The 22,810-nt window shown below is 61.7% G+C and overlaps 1 protein-coding gene across 1 annotated transcript in view; it reads left to right on the forward strand.

Annotated features, from left to right (window-relative positions):
- TCERG1L (transcription elongation regulator 1 like) overlaps positions 1 to 22,810 on the forward strand; it is a 181,803-nt gene that overhangs the window by 43,828 nt on the left and 115,165 nt on the right. Inside the window, exon 4 of the mRNA XM_041743639.1 lies at positions 792 to 974. Within this exon, the coding sequence (XP_041599573.1) occupies positions 792 to 974 (183 nt within the window). The remainder of the gene's footprint in view (positions 1 to 791; positions 975 to 22,810) is intronic.

Raw genomic sequence — 22,810 nt, forward strand, 5'->3', positions numbered from 1 at the left:
TAACATTTTTTAAACATATTTCCAGATTGCTTTCCAGAACTTGCACCATTAATAGAAGCTGGTGTCTACAGAGTATTTCCTAGAAACCACAATTATTTTAGGGACTGAAGATTCCTAAAAAAAAAAAAAAAAAAAAAGAAAGAAAGAAAAAAAAGAAAACCTTACAGGAAAGTCACTGACAGAAGCAAACTTCCGAGGGTTTCCAGTTATGCCAGGAGAGACCAGCTGAATTCCGCGTTTGGAGCCTGACTGCTCACGAGGGGCCGCCCCCGGCTGACCTGGGGAAGGGGTTTGTCCTCTACGGAGGCCGGGCAGGTGCAGCCACGTCCTGAGGGACCAGCCGAGCCCCGGGGGCCCCGAGGACGTCTCTGCGCTGACCCCAGCGGCCTTCTCCGCCCAACCCACCTCCCACCTTTCCGCGCTGGCCCCTGGCCTCAGCCCCTGCAGCTCCAAGGAGCCGCGTCCCCGTCCCCCCGCCCCTGGTTTCCTATGAGACCCGCGGGCACCGTGGCCAAGTCACTGCTCTCGAAGGCACGCACGTCCCCTGGTGACTAAGTGTTGTGACTCACTGAGCATCACAGCGTGTGCGTGTGCTCTGCGCACAGTCAACATTTTGACAGATGGAGAACACACCCGTTATCCCTGGGATGTTGGCACACGGCGTGGGCTTCCAAGAAACGGGTTGGTGCTGTTCCTGGTTTCTGGGTGCTCGTGTGCTGCCTAATGAAGTGGCTCCCCCCCCGGGGGACACCGGGCACCCCCGTGCTCACCTCCCCGTCCCCCTTCTGCAGGTGGTTGTCACGGCGGCCTGAAGCCTGTCAGCAGCAGCCCGGGCATTGCCATCACCGCCGCGGCCGCCGTGGTGTCTGTGGATCCCGAGGGACTGGGGGGCCCGGCCCCCTCCAGCGTGCAGCCCTGCCACTTCCTGACGTTGGCGCCCATCAAGATACCCCTGAGGACCGCCCCCTTCTCAGGTAAGCGAGGAGCTAGCGGGGGCTCGCGGAGCGGGGAGCGGGCGGGAAGCAGCCTGCGTCCGTCCGGCTATGGCGAGCCCCGGCCTCGTGTGCGGGGGGCGCCTGGGGGCGCCGTGCGCTCGGGCCTCCCGGGCTCTGCGCAGCGGACCTCGACTCCGCTAAGGGGCCTGGGCGCTTTCTGCCGTGAAGTTTCTGTTTGGACAAATGAGACGTCCCTTTACTGACCTGTTAGGGGGAGTCATGTAGTAAGTGAGAGCGTCAGGAAAGCCAGAGGTTTGTGGGTTTTCTGGCACGGAGCTCGGGAGGAAGCAAAGACCCCAAGAGCTGAGTGTCTAGGTCAATAAACCGCTGAACAGTGTGACACTGAGACTCTGGGCTTGGGGGTGGGGCTTGTTCTGAACCAGGCGTGGGGACCTTGGGAAGTCCCTGATGTGCCCGGGTGACCGACCGCGAGGGGCATAGACGGTCACCAGGCCCTTGGGTTCCTCAGTGCACAGACCTGAGCTGCTTCTGGAGCATCTTCAGGGTGGACTTGGGGCAGGGAGACACCCCGAGAGCCCGAGTGGAGCCGAGATGCGCGTTCGGGGGCCCAGCGGGGGATGGGGGCCCCGGCTCCTAGTCCGGTTGCGAGTCTCGTCCACGTGTGTGATCCCAGCTGTAGGTGTGTCCGTTCGCAGTGACCGGCCCACCGTGTGTCCAAGCACCCGTGAGCGTGAGTTTAGGTCCTTCCCACAAATGTAGCGAGAGCAGCGTGAATTTGGAGCGACTTTTTTGAAATCTTGAGAGCTAGTACTACGACTTCAGTGTCAGGTTTGCTTGTGAGATGATAAGAAACCTGAATAAAAAATTCTTTGGGTTCTAATATTAACCTGATACTAGAATTCTAATGTTCGCATTAGTACCCTGGATTGCTAGGTTATCAGTAACAGGAGAAGCATCACTAGATAGCGAGGTGCACGCACATCCAGGTTCATGGGAGAAAGAGGAAAAAACCTGGTTTTATTGTTTCGCTCTTTTGGTTTCCTGACGTTGTATCTGGGAAATCAGACGCGGTCCCCGGCGTCCGTATTTCTCTATTGGCTTGACAAATTAGCTGGTCAGTAGAACATTGTATTCTCAAGAACAAAATATTATTTCTATTTCAGGCTGTTAGTGAACATGCATTTAGGGTGTGATGGGGGAAATAAATAAAACACATAAATAATCTCTTGTGTGGAACATAATTTACAGCTGTGTCAAGATTTCAGTTAAAATCCATCAGTCCGTTGGCATTTATTAAGGATGACTTACTGTTTTCTGAGAAAATTAATCTTAGGAGGAGCCCAGACCCGTGTACCCCTGGGGTGGCTTCGCTTTCCGTGCCTCAAATGATTTATAAAGAGACATAATAATTAGGTGTCTTTCTAGTGTTTGCATTTTATGAGGTGCTATCATCAAACCTGCCGTAACGTGCATTCGCTTAGAGGAAGGCCGGCGGCGTCCGCATGGTCTGTCTTGGAGGTAACCCCCGGAATGTGCCGTCAGGAGGAGGGGAGGGGGCGCAACGCGGCAGCGGGCACGGGCAGTGTCCCGTGACGTATTGATCCGAAAACCCTGCGCTGCAGCAGAGGGCCTGGGTGGGAATTGAAATAAAAGTGGGGGGCTGGTCCCGATACGTCACCCCCACCCAGGGCAGGGGACCTCTGAGCCCTGTGCCCATCTGTCCTGGCACCAGTGGTGGCTGCGGCCCTGCCCGGGGAGACAAGGCCACCTCGCCGGGTTGCCCTTGGCGTCAGCAGCAGGCTTCTGGGGAGACTGGCCGTGCCCGTGATGAGCACCTTCCAGAATTTCCTTGAGTACTTCCTGAGAACCCTGCTCGGAGGAGCCTGAGCGGGCAGTTTGGCCTGGTCAGTAGCTGCCCGGACGGAGCGCGGTTTGTGGAGTTGAGCTGTTGCCAGGGCCGACGAGCGTGCTCGGTGCAGGTTCGGGCAGCCAGCTGGCAAATTCCGGACACCCCTGAGCACAGGCGACTGGAGGGGATGGGGATGGGAGAAGGATGAAGCCTCCTGTCAGGGCTGGGTGGGGCCGAGGCAGGACGGCGTCCCCAGGGAGTGGGGCCTCCCAGACCAAGAATGCACCCGTCTGAGAAGTGTGCTCCACATTGCAACTGATTTCATAAAACCATGTGGATTTTCATTTATCTCCCCAGATGAATAATCTGGTTTTTACCCAGAGAATTCCCATATTAGGTAAACAAGCTGGACTATTTTATTTTTACTCTCGGCGTGGTCATGAGAGCCTGATAAGCTCAGCAGCCCTGCGGGGTTGAGCTCTAGGCTTCTCCGGAGGCAGATGGCTGGCCGTGGCCGAAGACGGGCTTTTGGTGGTGACAAGTTGGCGGTTGCTCCTGGGATCTGGTGGGCAGAGGCCGGGGACCCCACCACGCACCCCGCGACGCCCGGGCCAGCCTGTGATAAGGAATTCCCTGGTCCAAGATGTCAGCAGTGCTTCCATCAAGAGGCCCTGGTTTCTAGAACTCCCCTTAAGGTGTGAACACCTGTAGTGCTGTGTGCATAAGTGCACGGGGGGCGTCTGTGAGCCGGTCACCGCAGGACCCAGAAGGACGCGGGCTTATTGCTGGAAAGAAGATGAGCCGTCGGACTTACACTTAATTCTATGCCTTTAACATGATTTCACATTTGAATCAGACGCCGTGTGTCAGGAGCCCCGCGAGCTGCTCCACATCCGTCAGGAACTGGGGTTTCCCCCGGAGCCGGTGTCTTCCACAGCACCGCGTGCTCACGTGCATCCACGCGTCCGTCCCCTCCCCGGCCTGTCAGTCCTGTGCTGTGTCTGCCTGTCCTGCCCAGCCCGCGTCGGGTACCACAGTCTGCATCCTTCTGCGCTTTCCCCCACTTGGTGGCCGTCGTCCACGCAGTGCGTCCAGAGGCTGAGTGCGGCCGATTCGGGGATGCCCGTGACCTCTGCACACGCTGGCCCCCAAGTCAGCCGTGGGGTCGAGGGAAGGTGAGGCGGGGAGGGCGCCTGGAGATACTGCGTCCCCGTTCCCGGGCTGGCAGCTCGGGCACCCAAGGCGCACGGCCTCCGTCCACTCTCTCTGCGGGCTTGAGGCTGGAGGCACTTGCCTCCGTTCCAGCTGCTCCTTTAAACGTTAGACCTTCAGGTAAAGAAGGAAGCGTCTGGGGAAAGATGGATCTTGTATCCTGTTTATTCCCTGGGGTTTAAGGAGACCCTCTGGTCTCAGGGGATAATGTGCTGTGCTGCAGAGGGGCCTCTGCCACCTGCCTGGGCTCACACCTGCCCGGCCACCCAGTTCACACCTGCCAGCTGCGCAGGGTCACACCCACCAGGCTGTCCAGGTTCACACCTGCCAGCTGCCCGGGTTCACACCTACCAGGCTGTCTGGATTCACACCTGCCAGCTGCCTGGAGTAACAATTGCCAGGTCCCCAGACTCACACCCACCAGGCTGTAAGGATTCACACCTGCCAGCTGCCGAGGTTCACACCCACCAGGCTGCCCGGGTTCACACCTGCCAGCTGCCCGGGTTCACACCCACTAGGCTGTCCGGGTTCACACCTGCCAGCTGCCTGGGGTCACACTTGCCAGGTCCCCAGACTCACACCCACCAGGCTACCCAGGCTCACACCTACCAGGTCCCTGGGCTCACACCTGCCGGCCTGCCCACTGCCCTCTGGAAGCCACAGCACAACTTGACTCCAGCACTGCCCCAAGCTGAGGGAATAAGTGACCTAATTCATATTTGTTTTAAAGAATGAAGGTAGTTAGTTTTACACCTTCACCCCCATTTTGCAAGCATTCAAGTGAAAAAGGTAAAATATGAGTGATAGTTACAGCCGCGAGTAGAGCCACTGACAGTGGAACACAACTATTAAAAAGTACCATCTGCCTTGGAAACCATTTGCCACCTGTTCTTTTGCTTCCAGAACTATTTAATGGTTTAAATTTCACATTGTGTCCTGCCACAGAACAGCTGGGAAGTGACTGTTGTAGCGTCTATCGGGGGGAGCATCCGGGCTCCATCACGAGCCAGGGAAGCCCCGCGCCTCCCCCTGCCACGCGGCCTTCCGTGGGGCCGGGCTGCCCTCGTTAGCCACGGCCGCAGATGCCGGCGCAGGTTCGTGACAACAGTAGCCCGGCCGTGGGGGAGGACGTCTTTCCTTTTTTATCCAGGAATTATCTCCTCCTCCGCTGTAATCAAAAATGTCATAATACATATTCACATTTTAGAGGTTTTCAGAGACAAAAATACTTATAACAATGAAATTACACTGCACAGTGCCTGGGACTCAGCTGGCTTCCGTGAGGAGGGCGTACGTGCCGCCAACACAGGGATCAGGCTGCTTTTCATAGAAAAATTATGGGATTGAAACAACCAAAAAGGCTCTGCATAGAGTCTGAGGTCCACGGTGCACAAGCCACAGATACTCAGGTTGGCATCCCGGCCTTCCGGGCCTGGAAAGTGCAGATTTCCCTGAATGGAGATCCCGCAGTGGGGACCTGGGTGGGGGGGTGCCGGGATTTGCCCCCCCCCCCCCGTGAGTCCTCCCGCGAGCGCCTGTGCCCTAACGCGTTCGTCTGGGGAAGCTCCTCCCCTGACCCGTCTCCCCCGGGGGCTCCCTCCCCCCGCCTTCCTGACGGGTGCCTGGCCCTTCAGCCCCATTAGCCGTCTGCACCCTTGGCGCCAGCTCACCCCTTCTTGGAAGACAAACACTGGGGACCCATCACGCGCACGAACGCATGTCTGTGTCTGCGCCGAGTAAGAAGAAGCCCCGAAACCTGCGTCTGAGCCTGGAAAGTGGAAGTTTCCACCCGGGCCCACCCCGTGCTCCGGGAGCCTCGCCCCCCGACCGCCCCGGGGGTAATCATTCTCCTGAACGTGTGCCAGTCGCTGCTTCGCTGTGTCTTAGAAATATGCCTGCTGTACGCGTGTTACCTCCAAACAATACACTCTGTCATTTAGGCTTTTTTGAATTTTACATAAATACCATAATCCATACATTCTTCGGTGATTGCCCTTTTTTTGCTCAAAATGATTTTTTTTTAAAGCCATCTCATCTCTTGTAGCTGTGATGCCATCGCGTCCCCCTGGCAAAGCCTTCGCTCGTTCGTGGGAATCCACACCACGCGTCCTGGGCCGTCCCCTCCAGTGCCAAGCGCGGTGCCTCCCTCCCGCTTGCTCCTGGAGGGGTGGGGGCGTGTGCGCAGGGCCCCCAGCGAGCCGACCGCCTCTCCCCGCAGGCCCCCGCCCCGCCTTACGTGCAGGGCTGGGCTCCCTAGGGCCTGTGCTAATGGATCCGGTTTCCCACTGGGCACCTGCACTTTCTGATGAGCATCTCAGCCCCGCTCTCCGATAAGGGGAGTATTGATTCTCCACACACAGTCCTGCTCATAAAACAGAGCACGACGACGTGCTCCCCCTGCAGCCCTCGGGTAAACCCCCTTCTTCCTGGGGACACCCCTCCCTCAGTCAGCCTGACCGGGGAGCATCCTTTGCTCTTCCCTTTGCCTGCCCCCCCGCGTCCACCCCGTCCCCCTCACCCTCCAAGACCCACACCTTCCTCGTCCAGGCCAGCACCACCTGCGCACTGCGGCTGCTGCGCGCCGTCTCTGCTCCCACCGCGCCCTTTCAGAGAAGCTGTTTTCCACGCCGGAGCCACAGATCATGCCTCAAAAATACATAGCACACCAGGCCTTCCCCTGCTTAGGACTCCTGGGGGGGTGTCCGGGAGCTTGGGGCAAACCTCAGACCCCCACCCAGAGCACCCGGACTCACCCTGTGTGGCCTCAGCCTGTTTCTTGCACCGCTCCCCAATTCCCCACTCTGCCTCAGGGCCTTTGCACGGGCCTCTCCCTCTGCCTTCCACGCGCTTCTCTCAGCGCTGCGCAGGGCTGGTGGCTCTTCCCTCATTCAGGCCTCAGCTCGGAGACCCGGTTCTCCCCTCGAATAAACCCCGCCTCACCCCGCCTCACCTGCTTATTCACTTAGTAGCATTCCTCATTGTCCACAGTTCTCTTTGGTGTCTGGGGCTGCTTAGTCTGTCTTCACCCTGAATGTTAGATCCTAGGGCAGGGACTTTCTGTGTCTTATTCACCATGAGCCTGGTGTCAAGGCCGGCGCTCGAGGTAAAGCTGCTCCCGTCACCTCTTTGCTGAATGCGGCAGGGCAGGTCAGAGCGGTGCCGGCTAGCAGAGGTGACAGGCTGCTGGGATCTGTTCCCTGCACACCCCAACCCCACTGCCCAGGCCTGACCCGCAGGCCGACCTTCCCGGTAGGGCCGGGGCCGTAGACCTTGCTCCTGACATTGCTTGTCGGCTCGGCATCGCTGGCGAGGACTCCACAGGGGTCCTCACGCCCTGACGGCTACGTTCCTGTGAGATGTGACTTTCCGGGTCCCCACACCCCACGCTCTCAGCCTGAAGAGGCTCCGGACCCCACGCAACTGATCCCATTGCTTCAAGCCGGGAACCAGGGTGGGAGGCTGGTGAAGGCCCAGGTGGGGAGGTCCTGGTGCTGGAGGGTGGACCCGCTAGGACCCAGCCCCTGTGCAGTGGCCTTTTGTGCCGCCAGCCGTCCCTCACTCCCACCGGCCATCACACTCGGCCGTCGAGCCGTGGTGCTGAAATCAGGGGCCAGGACCCTGGAGGTGGGGCTCCCGGCACCGTGGGGATGGACATTGGCCAGATCGAGCCGAGGTCTTGGTCCAGTCCGTGGCCAGCCCTGCTAGAGGAGGGCGGCAGAGCCACATCCACGCACAGCATTGCTGGCGGTAGGAGCCCTGCGCGTCAGTGGTCGTCCGCGTCTTACAGGAGACCCTGGCAGGGCCGGAGAAGAATAGGCTGGTGGGAGGCTGAGGAGGGAGAAGGAGGCCACGTGTCATGGTCGCTTCGATGGAAAACACGCTCCAAGGAGCCTTGGTTGCCGTAGGCACGGCCGGAGCCTTGTGCTGGGAGCGCGCCGCAGCCAGAGCACCGGGCGGGTCCTTCCTGGGCCCTTGGCTCCCCCTGTGGTGACGGCGCCGTGGGAACAGCACCCGCGGCAGGGGCGTCGGGGGGGGGACACTGCTGCGTGCTTGGGGCGGGGGGGGGGGGAGCAGCAGGACCAGGGCACGTCCAGGAGGGCCTCTGCTCTCCAACAGACCTTCTTGGTGAGGAGACAGGATCAAGGCCACGCCGAGCACCCAGAATGTAGGCGGAGACAAGGTGCTCCCCCGGGGTGTCCTAGAGAGCAGAGCTCCGCGGTCCCTGGGAGGTCAGTCAGCTGCCCGGCCCCTGCCTCGGTGGGGGAGAGGTCCCCAGCTGCCTGCAGCAGACTGAGAGCAAGCGGGGTCATTTCACCCCTTCCCCGAGGTGGCTCAGGACCACTGGGCTCAGGCTGGGGTGCGAACGACGTGCAGGGTGTTGCCCTGGGGTGGCGGGCTCTCGGGACCCTGTCCTTTCGTTGGGGAGGCTGATGCTCGGGTGATGGGCAGCCTCTGGGAGATCCTCTGGGGCCGGTGCCCCAGCTCCTGGTGTCCTTGGTGGGTGTTTATGGGCCGGAGACGGTCCGACCCGGCCACGGTTTCATCGCGTGGTGCCGTTAAAGGCTCGGAGCCCGAGAAGGAGCAGGTGCTCCCACCGCGGGACTGACTTTCGCACTCCCGGAGGCCGCCCCGGATCCCGTGTGCTGACGTGGGCTGGGGAGGGTCCTGCAGGTGGAGGTGCCCCCCGTCCGAGGGGGCGGCGGGGGGACCCGGGGTGCAGAGCAGGGAGGCCCAGCGGAGCCCACCTCATCTTGTGGAAGGGGCCGACCGCACGGTCCAGAGCCCCCCCCCCCAGAAGGCTCTGTGATCTCTTCTCTGGTCAGGCCGCTGTCGGTGCCGGCGACACAGCCCCTGGGCCCTGCCGGTCTGCTGTGCCCTCGGGTGACCCGGCCCCGCTCTCCCCTCGGCAGCCCCCGACCTCGTCGCTGGACATAAGGCCCCCCGGTCCCTGCTCAGAAACACCCCCACCGACAACCTCTGGAAGGTCTTCTCTTTCTTTCCTGAATGCGGCTGACGGGCACGTTCTGTGTGGGGTAAATATTCACACAAGGTCCAGCGAACCGTCCGCTGTTGTGAGCGTGCAGGCCACTGTCACCACCGAGCGCGGGGGCGCGGCCCCAGCTTCTAGTTCCAGAACATCGGCATCGCCCCCGCGGCACCCCGAAGCTGCGGCCAGCCCTTCCTTCCACCGCCGGCCCCCGCCGGCCCCCGCCTGGCCTCTGTGCTGCTGCCGTGACGGGGTCCCCGCTCCGGGGGGCTTGTCGCAGCCGCGGCCTGTGCGCTGCACCCGTCTCCGTCTGGAAGCGCGTCTGTGAGGCAGGAACGGTCTGGTCGGGGAAGCCCCACGGGACCTCCCAGGAGCCTCTTGGGCTCTGGCGTCTCTGGTCGAGGTTGCTAGAAGACTTTTAAGTAATAGCTTACTATTTTTTTTGTCCTGACCGCGTGACTATGTATGTTTTCTTTATTTTTCCCGAGTCAACTTTGGCAAATTTCTCCTTCCCTGGAAGTTGGTCCTGTTCTCCTGGATTTGCAGATTCATGGATGTAAAGGTGTTCCTAGGCTTCTCGTGGTTCTTGCGTTTCCGTCGTGCCTGCGGAGATGTGCTCTCCTAAGAAGGGTTTTGCTTGGGACGCCTGGTGGCTCAGCCGCTGAGCATCTGTCTTTGGCTCCGGGCATGACCCCGGGGTCCCGCATGTCTGTGTCTGCATCAAGCTCCCTGCATGGAGCCTGCTTCTCCCTCTGCCTGTGTCTCTGCCTCTCTGTCTCTCATGAATAAATAAATGAAATCTTAGAAAAAAAAAAAGAAGGGTTTTGCTGCAGAAGGACAGCATTTCCTTGTGCATGCCCCAGGCCGTCTGCCGTGTGTGGTCAGGACACCCAGACGCAGGCTGGACGTGCCCGCCGCCACCACACACTGTCCCCTGCCCAACAAGATGCACATCTCAACGCTTCCACCTGCAGCTCGTCCTCCTCGTTGCCTCCTCGTTGCCTCGTCCAGCCCATGCCCCAGCGCCGCTCTGATTCCGGTCACGGCAAGAAATGCACCCACGGGCTCAGAACCGCTCTGGGGACAACGACTGGCATCATCAGTCACCTTACATGGTGGCCGAGTTCCAGGGACAGTGGTTGGTGCCCCGAAGGCATCTGCTTTGGCTCTTGTTTGCCTGTTATATCCTTCATAGATTTCCCCCAATTATTAAAGTGATTAATGCTCACTTAGAAAATAATCAAGAAGCATCAATGAGATATTAAAGTTGCCCCTAATCCGTTGGCCTCCGCAGGCCGTTGGGACCTTGCTCTCTAATGCAAACAGCACACGAGCACGCAGGATTGGCCACGGGCACAGGGCTGCACCCGGCGTTCGCACCTGCGGCTCCTTCCACTTCTTCACAATCGTGCACGACCCCTGAGGAACCCCACGCAGACGGGTGGGCTCGCCGGTTTTAGGTGACGGTCTCCAACGGGATCGCTTGGGGGCCACGTGGGCTCTGCTGGCGGCCCTGTCGGGCGTGCGGGCGGGAGGCCCTTGCTGCGTCTTCCATCGCCTCAGCAGGGCCCCAGCTCCAGCCCACTTAGCCTCACGGTCAAGCACATGATAACAGCGAGCTCTTTACCCCTCCCGGCAGCTCTGCACCCCCGGAGCTGTGCCCGGTGCAGCCTTCTTGCCGGGCACGGGGCGGGCGCCTGCTGCTCCCTGCGAGTGCAGCCCTCTTTGCTGGGTGGAGACCCGCGTCTGAATCGTCCCAAGAGCAAGGGTAGAGGGCTGTCCCCTGTGCCCGGGTTCTCTGTGCCGGCCGACAGCTCGAGCGTTCCTTGGCTTGGAAGGGACAAAGGGCACGGCTGTGGGCCCCTCCCTAAGCCGACCCCCAGCATGTGTGCATGAGCGGCGGGTGAGCGTGAGCACTGCCCTGCAGCCTGGCCGCCTGCGTGTGAGCAGGAACCAGCACTGTCGAGTTTCCACGGGGATGTGCGTGGCTTAGAGATTGACCCGGTGGAAGGGAACCTATGGAAGGAGCCTGGATGGTAGGAAAGGCGGAGGGTCGGGGCGCCTGGGCGGCTCAGAGGCTGAGCATCTGCCTTTGGCTCAGATCGTGACCCCGGGGTCCTGGGATCGAGTCCCGCATCGGGCTCCCTGCATGGAGCCTGCTTCTCCCTCTGCCTGTGTCTCTGCCTCTCTGTGTCTCTCATGAATAAATAAACTATTTAAAAGAATAAAAAAAAAAAGAAAGAAAGAAAAGGCAGAGGGTACCTGTGGACAATGGCTGAGGGACGGGCAGCGGGGATGCTTGCGGGCTCCTTCTGTTAGAGTTTCGCGGTCGTTGAGGCTGTGCCCTCGCTCCGGGAGGGGATCTGGAGACTGTTACGGGGCTCGCGGTCTAACAGCGAGGAGCCTGTGCTCAGCGGGAACCACCCAGGCCGTGTGAACCATGTGCACGCGGCCGTCGCTTTCCACGTGCTGCACCATTCTCAAGTTCGGTCCAGAGTCATTCGGACTCGTAGAAGTAACACACGCAAGACAAAGAAGCCAGTGAGTGAGCCGAGGACCCGAAGAGACATTGGTCCTAGGAAGACACGCGGACGGCCGGTAAGTGCGTGAAGGATGCCCAACGCCGTGCAGCCGTCGAGAAATGCACATCAAACCGCCCGTGGGGTGAGCGCGCTGGGTCCCCCCCGGGGTGGACCCTCGGACTTCGTTTTGCTGGAACGAAAGAGGCGGGTCGTGACCAGAGCTGGTGAAGGCGTGGAGAGATTGGAACCCCCGGACGCTGCTGAGTGCAGAAGGGGGCAGGAGGTCTGGCGGCGCCGCGGGTGGTCCCATGGGCCACAGGGCTCCAGGGCAATGCTTCTGGGAATATACGCGAGGGGAAAACGTGGATCCACACAGGTGCCCGCAGCAGCGTGACGCACAACAGGCGTCCGTCAGGTGACTCTTCCTCGGCCGTAGCAGGGAAGGAAGAGCCGACACCTGCCACCGCACGGAGGAGCCTTGGACAGGTGATGCTCAGCGACCCCGGCCCGTCCCGGAAACCGCACAGTCTGTGCTTCTGTTGACACGAAATGTCCAGGACTGGCAAATCCAGACACAGAAAGTAGAAGGTTAGAGGCTGTGCAGGGGGGAGGGCGGGCGGGAGGGCGGGCGGGGAGGGCGAGTGGTTGCTAATGGCACGGGGCTTCTTTCTGGGGTGACGATATGCAAACCCCACTTGCGGTGATGGTTTCACGACCGTGAGTCTGGTGACAACCCCGCCGCATTCCGATGGGCGGACTGGATGCTGTGTGAATTCTGTCCTAATAAAGCCATTATGGGAAAACCAACATGTGCAGAGCACCCACGACGTCTCCACGCCCACACACAGCCTTGCACGGCCGTGGGCCGCAATCGCTCTGGAGTACCGCGGCGCAGAGCGGCTTCGGAGCCCAGCGGTTAAGAGCCCCTCCCGGGGAGAGAGCGGGAGCATCTGTCAGATCGACTAATTTCAGTAATTTTCTATCTGAACGTTTTCAAGTAATTTTCAACTCTTTCCAGTAGCGTTGTGGGTCTGCATGCCTGTGGTCATCGTCCCATCAGAGGCCCGGCCTGGGCCTGCAGGGGGAGGGCGCAGGTCTCAGACCCCTCACTGTCCTGAGGCATTGGTCTGTCCATCTTGAGTTTCTGGCTTCCTCCCCAGGATCAGGCAAAGCAGTCCCTGGGTAGCTGGGATGGGGGATGGGGTACAGGTGAGGGCCTGGGGGCCTGGGGGATGGGGTACAGGTGAGGGCCTGGGGGCCTGGGGGATGGGGTACAGGTGAGGGTCTGGGGGCCTGGGGGATGGGATACAGGTGACAGTGTGGGGCTTGGGGGATGGGATACAGGTGATGGTCTGGGGGCCTGGGGGATGGGGTACAGGTGAGGGTCTGGGTGCCTGGGGGATGGGGTATAGGTGAGGGTCTGGGGGCTTAGGGGATGAGGTAGAGATGATGGTGTGGGGCCTGGGGGCTGGGGTACAGGTGAGGGTCTGGGGGCCTGGGTGATGGGATACAGGTGACAGTGTGGGGCTTGGGGGATGGGATACAGGTGAGGGTCCGGGGGGTCTGGGGTTTGGGGTACAGGTGAGGGTCTGGGGATATGGGAGATGGGGTACAGGTGAGGGTCTGGGAGCCTGGGGCATGGGGTACAGGTGAGGGTCTGGGGTTTGGGGTACAGGTGAGGGTCTGGGGTTTGGGGTACAGGTGAGAGTCTGGGAGCCTGGGGGATGGGGTACAGGTGAAGGTCTGGGGGTTGGAGTACAGGTGAGGGTCTGAGGGCCTGGGGGATGGGGTACAGGTGGTGGTCTGGGGGATGGGGGATTGAGGGGTCTGGGGGTCTGGGGATGGAGGGATGCAGAGGGCAGGGTAGAGGACTGGAAGACAGTGCCCGCCTCTGCTGCCCTGAGATTGGGGTCAGGAGGGGTGGGACGCTGAGTCTGGTTCTGGTGGCGGTTCTTACGCAGGTACGTGGGGGTGGGGTCCTGACCGGCCCTGCCTCCCCCTCCTCTCCTCCTCAGTGTGAGTCGTCACCTGGGACAAGGTGAAGGGCGACCTGCAGGAAGGGAATCTGGTGCCTGAACGACACGTACCCCCACGTGATCACACGCACGTCCTCAGACACATCTTAGTGATGGATGAGTCTGTGATTTCGTTGTTTTCCCAAATGCCCATAAAATTTTGAGTTATCTTATTCACGTTTATGGGAACGTTTTGCAAGTCTTTTTCTTGTGGTGAGAACACGGGGGGTGACCTATGTCCTACCTTGCTTTGCAGTCGGTGGTCCCGGCTAAAAGCCTCCCGGGTCCTGCGCTCCTTCCAGAGGAGAGGACGCGGGCGGCCCCGGCTCTGCCTCGAGAGCGGGGCCCCGAGTACCAGCCCGTCGGTTCCCTCCCATCCAGTCAGAGCTGCTCTGTCCCGTGTCGGGTCAGGTCCTGTCCCCGCCGCTGGGCCGGGGGCTCCCAGAGGTGGGGACGCTCGCTGGCTCACGCTGTTCCTTAGAAAGAAAACGCCCTCTCAGGAAAGTTCAGGCGATGATGAGGTCCCAGGCCGGCGAGTCAGGGACATCCTGGCCCTGGAGCGAGGCGTCCCTGCCCCCAGGCCTCGCTGATGCGCCAACTCTGTGCCCCCAGGCTCCTCCCGCGGACGGTCCTCGCCGTCCCCCCGCAGCTCGGGTGACACTTACCTGCAGCGCTCGCCGGCCCCGGTGCCTCCCTGCGGTGTTTCCGACGGTCGCCGGCTGCTGACCGCCCCCCCCCCCCCCCGAGCTGTGCGCCCACCAGCTGCCCCCGTGGGCGACTGCACACGCACACACGTGCCTCCTCGCGTGAGCCCGCACGGGGAACTTCCTTAATCCCCCCCTGCTCACTGGGAGAGCACAGGGGTCCGCAGGGCCAGCGTTTGTGCCCAGAACTCGTCACGTTTCCCTGGTTTGCCCAGCGACCCCCACAGAGTCCGGTTTGTGTGCAAACACGTGCCAGGATGCGTGCGCCAGTAGGCGTGAGCTGTAAGGTGCGTGTGTGGGTGTGAGCGTGCATGTGAGTCACGTGTACACGGGGCCGGGTGACCTCGGTGACACTGGGGCAGGGGACGGGAGGACGTAGCTCTGAGAAGCGGATCCGAGAGCCTGGAAGACTGTAGAGGGGCCGACGTGGGCCGACGCGGGACGCGCTGTGGGCAGGGCGTGTGCCCCGGGCCAGCAGCCTCGTCACTGAGGGCTTGTGCTCACTCATGCTTCCTTCCAGCGTCTTCGTCCCCCCTGTGCTCGGGGCCAGGCTCCTCCTCTGCCGCAGAAGCCTTGCCCACGGCTGGTTCTGTGCCCAGGCCTTGTCCGGGGGGTCCCTCGGGTGCTCAGGGTCCTCGAAGAGAGGGAGACCTGGGGCAGGAAGAGGACGATGAGGCCAGGCCGGGCCTAGCTGACGCTGACTTACATGCACGTACTGCAAAGCTTGATAATGGGGAGCAGGAGCGCACAGATATGACCTGCTACGGCTCCTGCATGATAATACTTAAGTACATCAATGCTTAATCCACCGTAATTAATAGGAACGAACGTACAGACAAGACGCTGCGCCCGCCTGACACGAGGCAGGTCTGAGCGCCGCAGTGCAAGCTGCTGCTTGTGACGGGAACGCGCCGTCGCCGTGCATGGTGGGTGACACGTGCTGCCCGCCGGCCTGATTCACGTGTGCCTCCCATCTGAGGGGCGCCGCGACTCCATCCGGGCTCCGCGCTGAAGGAACTTGCGTGTCCGCCTCCCCACGCGTCCCCCCCCCGGCTTGGGAATTTGAGGCCCGCTCTGGCACGTTGGGTGGAGGAGCTCCGGGGAAGGGTGTCTGCGAGCCAGGAGGGGCAGAGGTGGACCCTTGGTTTCCCCTCTGGACTGAGCCCCTGGCCTTGCCGTGAGGCGTGCGGCATCCCGGGGGCCGTGAGGTCCCCATACGCAGGCGTCAACGGCCACTGTAGGTGCTCTCTGCAGGGGCAGGGGAGGATGGAGAGGAGGGGCTTCGTGGGCCCCCCAACTTCTTTGCTTCCCACCCTCCCTTCCCCGACTGGAGCGTGCGTCAGCTCCCCTGCCTCTGGCTTCTGCCCACCTTGTCCGGGCTCCGTCCAAACCAAGTGGCGTCCAGCCTTCAGCCCCCGGGTCTCCGGCACCAGCTCCTGGCCTGGTGTGAGGACCTCCCCCGGCCCGGCCTCTCCTGAGTCTCCCACCCTCGCTCCCCGTGCTCGGCGTCCACGCCCTCTCTCGGGACCCCCATGCCCCCTGCACAGTGGCCCTGCCCAACTCGTGCTCACCCTCCGGCTTCCAGCCGCCATCACCTCCGGGAAGCCTTCCTGAGTGCACCTGCCCCGACCTGGCCGTCGCAAACTGGTTATGAGTCGCGTGTGCCCTGGGCTGTGCCGTGCCCCGCGGTCATTGCGGATCACGCGGCGCTGCTCCCCCACCGGCCCGGGCGCTCCTGGGGACCCTCCCCGCTGCGCCGGGCAGCTCAGTGCCGGGAGGTGCCCGGTCAGCATAGTGGCCGGGGTGGGAATCCCGCTGAGGCGCCACCAGCACCTCCTCCAGCAGTGGCTCAGGGTCAGGGGTGTTGGAGCCTGGAGGTGCACGACCTCCGAGAGTGGCCTCCGCCCGACACCTGTGCAGCGGAGCGCACCTGCCGCCCGGACCTCCTGCTGGATTTCTAGTCCAGCCTTCCAGAGGTCCCAGCACACACGGCTCCCTTCTCAGACAACAACGGCTGCGCACGGCCCCCCAATGTGAGCAACACCCACTGCGTCCCCCCCCCCCCGGCCCACGCGGACCTCTGACTGGCTCCTCATGAGGATATAAGATGCAGCTGTCCATGGAATGGATTACAGCTGCTTGGGGGGCGCCCTCTGCTCTGGGCCGGTGCCGCGGAGGGCCCCTGGCGGAACCAGGGGTCCCCGGCTCCGGGAGGGTCCCCAGCTGCCGGTGTGGCGGTGTTTGGAGAGCCGGGCCCTCGTGGAGGGCGCGCAAGTCGGGCGATGGGCTGCCGATGGGCTGCGCGCGTGACGTTACTGCCGGTGCTCTGGAAGCTAAAGCCCGTGTAAACCTCTCACGGCGTCTTTAAAATTTATTATTTTAAGCCTATTAACAAGCTAGGATGCCGGCTGTGATTTCGAAAAATAATTAATCATAGATGAACTATAAGAATTCCAAAGAGGTTAAGCTGCAGCAGCGCCTAAAGGATTAAATGCTGTGCCGGCTACCCTCCGCGGCCCCCGCTGGCGCGGCTCTGTGCTCTGTGAGCTCGCTCTGCACCCCCCTTTCCTGCAGCGCAAGGTGGCTCGGGGCCCCGCTCTGCGCACCCGGTCACCATGCTGTGAGACCTTGGGCGAGCGCTCAGGGGCTGCTGGAGCCCCGTCTCCAGCCTGGAGGAGGCAACCAGTGTCGGGCTCATCCTGCACAGCGGCCTTGGCAGCCCCCCTGATGGGGCGCCCCGTCTCCCCGGCGTCCCCCATCCGGGTTCCCCGCAGCACCTGTCTTTCCCTAGTTGCTCCTGCACAGGCCCTCCCGCTCCTTGCGCCGCTGCCCCAGGGCCCGGGTGTCTCGGGCAGGAAGACACCTGCCCCCACCTGTGCTCAGGAGAAGGGAGCCGGGCCAGGTCTTTGGTGAGTCCCTCCCCCGCCCGGGGAGCGACCCCGAGGGCGTACACAGGGCCTGAGCAGCACCAGGACCCCGGCCCCCCCAGTCCAGGGAGCCATCGAAGCCACGCGGGTGATTTGTCCAGAGGGAGGGACGTTCACGCTGCGCCATGATCTCAACGGCCGGAGCTGGAGAAGCCCCCTCCCCGCCTGCACATTTGAGCACAACGTGCCCCCACGTCCCTGAGACTGAAGTCCGGGCTGGGATTTCGGGGCAACACAGCACCGGGCGTTAACTGCCTGCCGTCCCCCACTTACTGAGTCGCACCCACCACACCTTTGCAGATGTGCCCGGAGTGACCTTTGATGACCTTAGATAACCTTTGCAGGCTGCCCGGAGTGCCCACCCTCACGCACCCCACCCCCCCCCCCCGGCCCTGAACCCCAGGCTCAGCACACGCGCCTCATGGGACGGGCTGCATCCGGCACCTCTGCCTTCAGACCTTTCCGCGTTTATTTTGATTTCCCGCCTGTGCTCACGGGGACTGACGCCCGAGATGAAGAGTGAGGGTCCCCGCCCCAGGGACCTGGCCCCCCCTCCCCAGAGGCTGCCCACGTCTGCGTCTCTACTTCTGTTCCGCGGCTTGCAGTTCTGTCAGTTAATTCTTCCGCCGTAACTAGACTGTTGATGTCTTTATTCCTTGAATTGTCGATTTTGGACAACGTGTGTCGACACCGCGGGGGCGACGGAGACCGTTGGCTGTTCCCCGTGGCTGCAGGACAGAAAAGTGAGCTGCCAACCGGCGAGGTATATCCCCGTGTGCAGCGGCTTCACGGAGCGACCCCGTATGTGACTCCCGATGTTTGGGTTCAGGCGGGTGGTTCTTCTGCTGGTGGAACAGGCACGGAGCGGCGGCTTCCCTGTATCAGAGCCCGCGGAAGGTCTGTCTTCCGTTACAGCAGCTGTAGGGTTGGCCCTCTGCAGGATATCCTGCAAGATTTCTTACAAGGCTTTTGTTTTTTCCTTTTTTTTTTCCTTTCCTTTCCTTTCCTTTCCTTTCCTTTCCTTTCCTTTCCTTCCCTTCCCTTCCTTCCTTTCCTTTCCTTTCCTTCCTTCCCTTCCCTTCCCTTCCCTTCCCTTCCCTTCCCTTCCCTTCCCTTCCCTTCCCTTCCCTTCCCTTTCTTTCTCTTCCTTTCCTTCTTTTTTTTTTAAGAGGGAGAGAGGTGGAGGAGCAGAGGGAGAGAATCCTAAGCAGGCTCCACCCCCCAGCAGGGGACCCCACCTCACGACCCCAAGATCCTGACCTGAGCAGAGACCACGACTTGGGGTTTCACCGACCCGGCCGCCCAGACGCCCCCTCTGATGCCCCTTGCTGCCCCCCCACCCCCAGCAGGCAGGGCGCTCGGTGTCCCCGAGGTCGTGCATCATTTTCACGGGAACTTCCTGTCTTCATCTCGGGCTCGGGCTCCCCTGCCTGTTGGGAGTCACCTGAAAGGAGCGCTTTCCTCCGACAGATGCGGCGAGTCCTGGTCCTTCTCCTTCCTGCGAACCCAGCAGGTGTCCCTTCCGCAAGTCGGCTCTTCTGTGTCTCCTCACAGGCAGACCCCAGGCCGACAGGCCGCAAGGCCTCCTTCCGCCCCGGGGCCCGCCGGCCCCTTCCACGTCCTGCAGGCGGTGGCGCGGGCGCGGGGAGTTCATGCCACATGGACCGTGCAGCGCCCGCTGTCTGACCCGTCCTTACGCACGTGCTGCGCTTTTCAGGTTCTTGGCAGCACTTTCTGGAGCAATGTGTGTGACAGTCGTCTGCTGCCATGTGATAAACTGACCCACGGCACTTTGCTCCTGACGCCCTGGTCAGCTGGAGAGGACATGGTGCCGCTCGGTCTTCTGTGGCTCTGGGGGTGTCCCTCAGGTGTCACTCTGCCCCGCGGCTGGACACCCCAGGGTGGCATTGATCATGGGCCAGGGGCGCCCGGGGGGCTCCGTGGGTGAAGCATCCGCCGTGAGCTCAGGCCGTGATCCCGGAGTCCTGGGGTCGAGCCCCATGTCGGGCTCCCGCTCAGGGGGGAGCCTGCTTCTCCGTCTCCCTCTGCTAGTCCCCCCTCCACTCCTGCTCTCTCTCTTTCTCTCAAACAAATAAACAAAATCTTTTAAAAAAAAAAATCACATACCAGTTGGCAGCCGTCTGCCAGGAGAAGGGGCCTGGCCACCCGCTGGTCCTGAGCGAGACCACTTTCTCCCGTGCCGGTTGCAGTTCTAGCAGGAGGGAGAGGAGGCGAGGCTTGAGGGGCGGGCGGCGGGCAGGTGTCCGTGTCCCCGGCTGCTGTCCCGCAGGCCAGTGGGGGCTGATGGTCAGTCCCCGGGGGGGGGTGCGTAGGCAGGTGACGGCGGACTTCCCCAAGGGCACAGCCGCCGCGGCGAAGCGGGGAGAAAGCCGGAGGTTCTCGTCGCCGCAGCATCTGCAGGAACGCAGCTCGCCATCAGCGTCCTGCAAACGAGGCTCCCGCCGTTCGGGTAGTTCCAGCTAAACACTCCGTGGGTGAATTTTGGCGTAAACACGATACTTAAAAAAAATCTCTAATTTTTCCTCCATTAAAAGGTGAGTTTTTCCCCTAAGAGGGTGGTTCTCCTGTGTCAGCATCACGGGGGGATCGACATCTGTCCCCCGCTTCCTGCGCCCAAGGCTCCGCTCTTCCGGCGTCCAGGCTGTGAATCCTCCGTCCCGCCCGCAGGCGCGGCCGCGCTCCTGGCCTTGCTCGTAGCCTGGCTCCTCACCTTCATAATTAAGGAAACAAGACATAAATTTCCGATATTGTGACAAAGTGGCTGCTGTTCCCTGGAGGAGCCCCCCGCCCCCGGGGGAAACACGTGGCGTCAAAGGCTGCAGACCCCTCTCTGCATCTGGAGCGGCCCCCGGCCCCCGGCCCCCGTGGTCAGGGGTCAGGGTGCCTTCCCCGGGGCGCCTGCCTGCTGGCCCCCGCTCCGCCTGTCCTCGCCCTTCCATGCTGCCTGCGACCTCCCCCGGGGCCTCCCTGTACCTCTGTGGCCTTCCTCTTCCTCCCCCAGAGCACCCGTCTTCCCGCCTCCCCGGCTCCCGCCCCTGGGTGCTGTGCCCCGGCGTCCCTGCTCCGGGCTCCGAGCCATGGCCCGGGGTTCAGCTGCGACACCTGCCCTGGGCCGCGAGCAGGACGCAGGCCAGTGAAAGTCGCCCCGTTTCTTCGATGGCCACGTTTCTCGTGCGCCTCCTCGCTCCATCGGGGGCTGCGAGGCTGCTCGGAATGATTTTCCCTCAAGACTTTAAAGAAATTGCTCCGTCATCTCCCGAAATCGGAACTCGCAGCGGGGCTCGTTCCCATTAGCGCGACCTCCTCAGTGGCCCGCGTCGCTGGTTTTTCTGGAAAAAGCGCGTTCATAACGTCGCGCTTGTCTTCGGCATCCAGCGATTTCCTAATGATGTCTGCGGAACATTCCGTGAGCCTTTCGGTAGAAGGATTCGGTAGAAGGATTCGTGCTCTTCTCTACTTCTGGAGGATTCTTATTTGCACCAGACACGCGGTCACACACGTGCTCCTGTAGGTCGCACGTTCCGTCTTCATGTCACGCTACACGTTATGCTGCATGTTATGCGTCATCCATCACGTGTCACGCGTCTCAGGCGTATTAACCGAGCTACGGTGGGCGATGCCGGCTGCGGTAGCGGACACACATCATCCCGTGGAGGGGGACAGTGTGCACGGGTGTCCGGGGCGCGCGTCCGGGGGCTGCCAGCAGTCAGGGCTCAGGCTTCCTCGTCTCTTCTTTTCTCAATTTTCTGCCTCTTTGACTTTCCCACGTTCCGGGAGACCTCCTTGTCTTTGTTTTCCAAATCCCGTGAAGCTTGAGAACGCGAGTGTGCAGCTCCCGGAGCGTCTCTGCCGTCCCGGAGCAGGTGCGCTGGCTCCGCACCCTGGGCCCTTCTCCCTGGGGCGCCCACGGCGTTGGTGGGACCTGCTGCTTTCACAGGCGGCTCTGGCCACCGTCCGGCTCCCCTGGGGGACTTTTCTCCTGGATCTCCTGGTCTCTCTTACCTGCGGCCTGTCCACCCCCCGCCTTGTCCGCACGGCCGTTCTTCCCGAAGGAGAGATCCTGGGCCACCGTGCGGGGTCGGGTGTGTGTGGGAGCAGCGGAGCAGAGCCTTTCAGGGCTCAGCAGTGACCCGCCTGCTGCACCCTCGAGGGGAGCTCCCCGGCCGGCTCCTGTGTGCTTCTCCTTCCCAAAACCTGTGACATCCGTCACCTGCTACGGCCCCTACGCTCGCCCCTGCCCCGTCTCGTCTCCTTTCTGGCTCTTTCACGTTGGTGTCAGGAGGTGCCCCCCACCATCTAGACGCTTCAGATGGACTAAACTCCATCCAGGTGGGACTGTGCTGTGCTCTGTCACCTCCCCACACCTCGCCCTGGGCCTGGCCTCCGGGATGGATGCTCAATCGTGCATTTGTTCACTCATTCATTTGTCCATCCGTCCTTCTCTCTCTCTTTTTTTTTAAGATTTTATTTATTTATCCATTAAAGACCCAGAGAGAGAGGCAGAGACACAGGCAGAGGCAGAAGCAGGCTCCACGCAGGGAGCCCAACGTGGGACTCGATCCCAGGACCCCGGGGTCACGCCCTGGGCCAAAGGCAGATGCTCAGCCACTGAGCCACCCGGGCTGCCCTGTCCATCCTTTCTTTCACCAGACATGTACTGAGCACTTACTGTATACCAGGGATTGTGCCAAGTTCTTGAGACTGTCTGTGTGTAGAAGAGCCAAGAGCCCCTGCTCTCCAGAAGCTTCCAGGTTAGCCAGAGGAGACAGATAGTAAGCCCAGTAAATCAGCTCCCTAAATGTGCTGCATAAATGAATGGATGGGAAAGTATCGGAGCAGCAGGAGGACAGTTCCTGAATTCCCGTGTGCCGGCCAGCAGAGGCAGGGCACAGATGTCTTCCCTGTCACACGGGCACTGCGGGTGGCCTGAGGGGAGCCGCTCTGGGCACGGTCCATCTCAGAACGGGGTGCAGCGGGGGCTGCAGCAGGCGGCGGTGTGCCCCCAGAAGGCCATGCATCTCTGCACGGAATTAAAGACGGGGTTGGCGTGGTGTTGCTGGGCTCCCGGGACAGGCATCCCAAGTTCTAGCGTCATGTCCCTTCACAGGGACAGGGCAGCAGGGATGTCTGCAGAGGGGCCCTTCCCCTCGACCCCGTGCCTGACCCCACCTGACCTGGGTCTGTCCAGGTGGGGTGCTGGCCTCCGTGTCCTGGGAGGTGTGACGAGGACCGCCCGTGCCGGGGGCCGTGGGGAGCCCCCCCGGGGGGGGCGGGGGCCTGACTCTGACCCCAGTTATCAGGGTCTCTGCAGGTTGGGGAGAAGCCACAGCCCCTGTTGTGCAGGAGCCTGGACGGGAAAGCAAGCGGAGAGATTCCGAGGAGCTGGAAGGCCTGTCTCCCGGTGTGCTTGGCACAGGTGCTCCGGGCCCCCAAGGTGCGCCCTGTCCGACGCCTCTGCTGTGCTGTCCCGACCCCGGGGGACTCTTCCTCTCAGCACGTGGGGTTCGGGGGCTCCGGAGCGTTCGCAGCCCTGCAGACGCAAATCACCGAGCGTGGGGGTTGGGAAAGGCGTCTGATTATCACCAAACTTGTTTCCCGTCTTCGACCACAGTCAAAT

Source organism: Vulpes lagopus, chromosome 2 (genome assembly GCF_018345385.1).
Source record: "Vulpes lagopus strain Blue_001 chromosome 2, ASM1834538v1, whole genome shotgun sequence".
NCBI lineage: Eukaryota > Metazoa > Chordata > Mammalia > Carnivora > Canidae > Vulpes > Vulpes lagopus.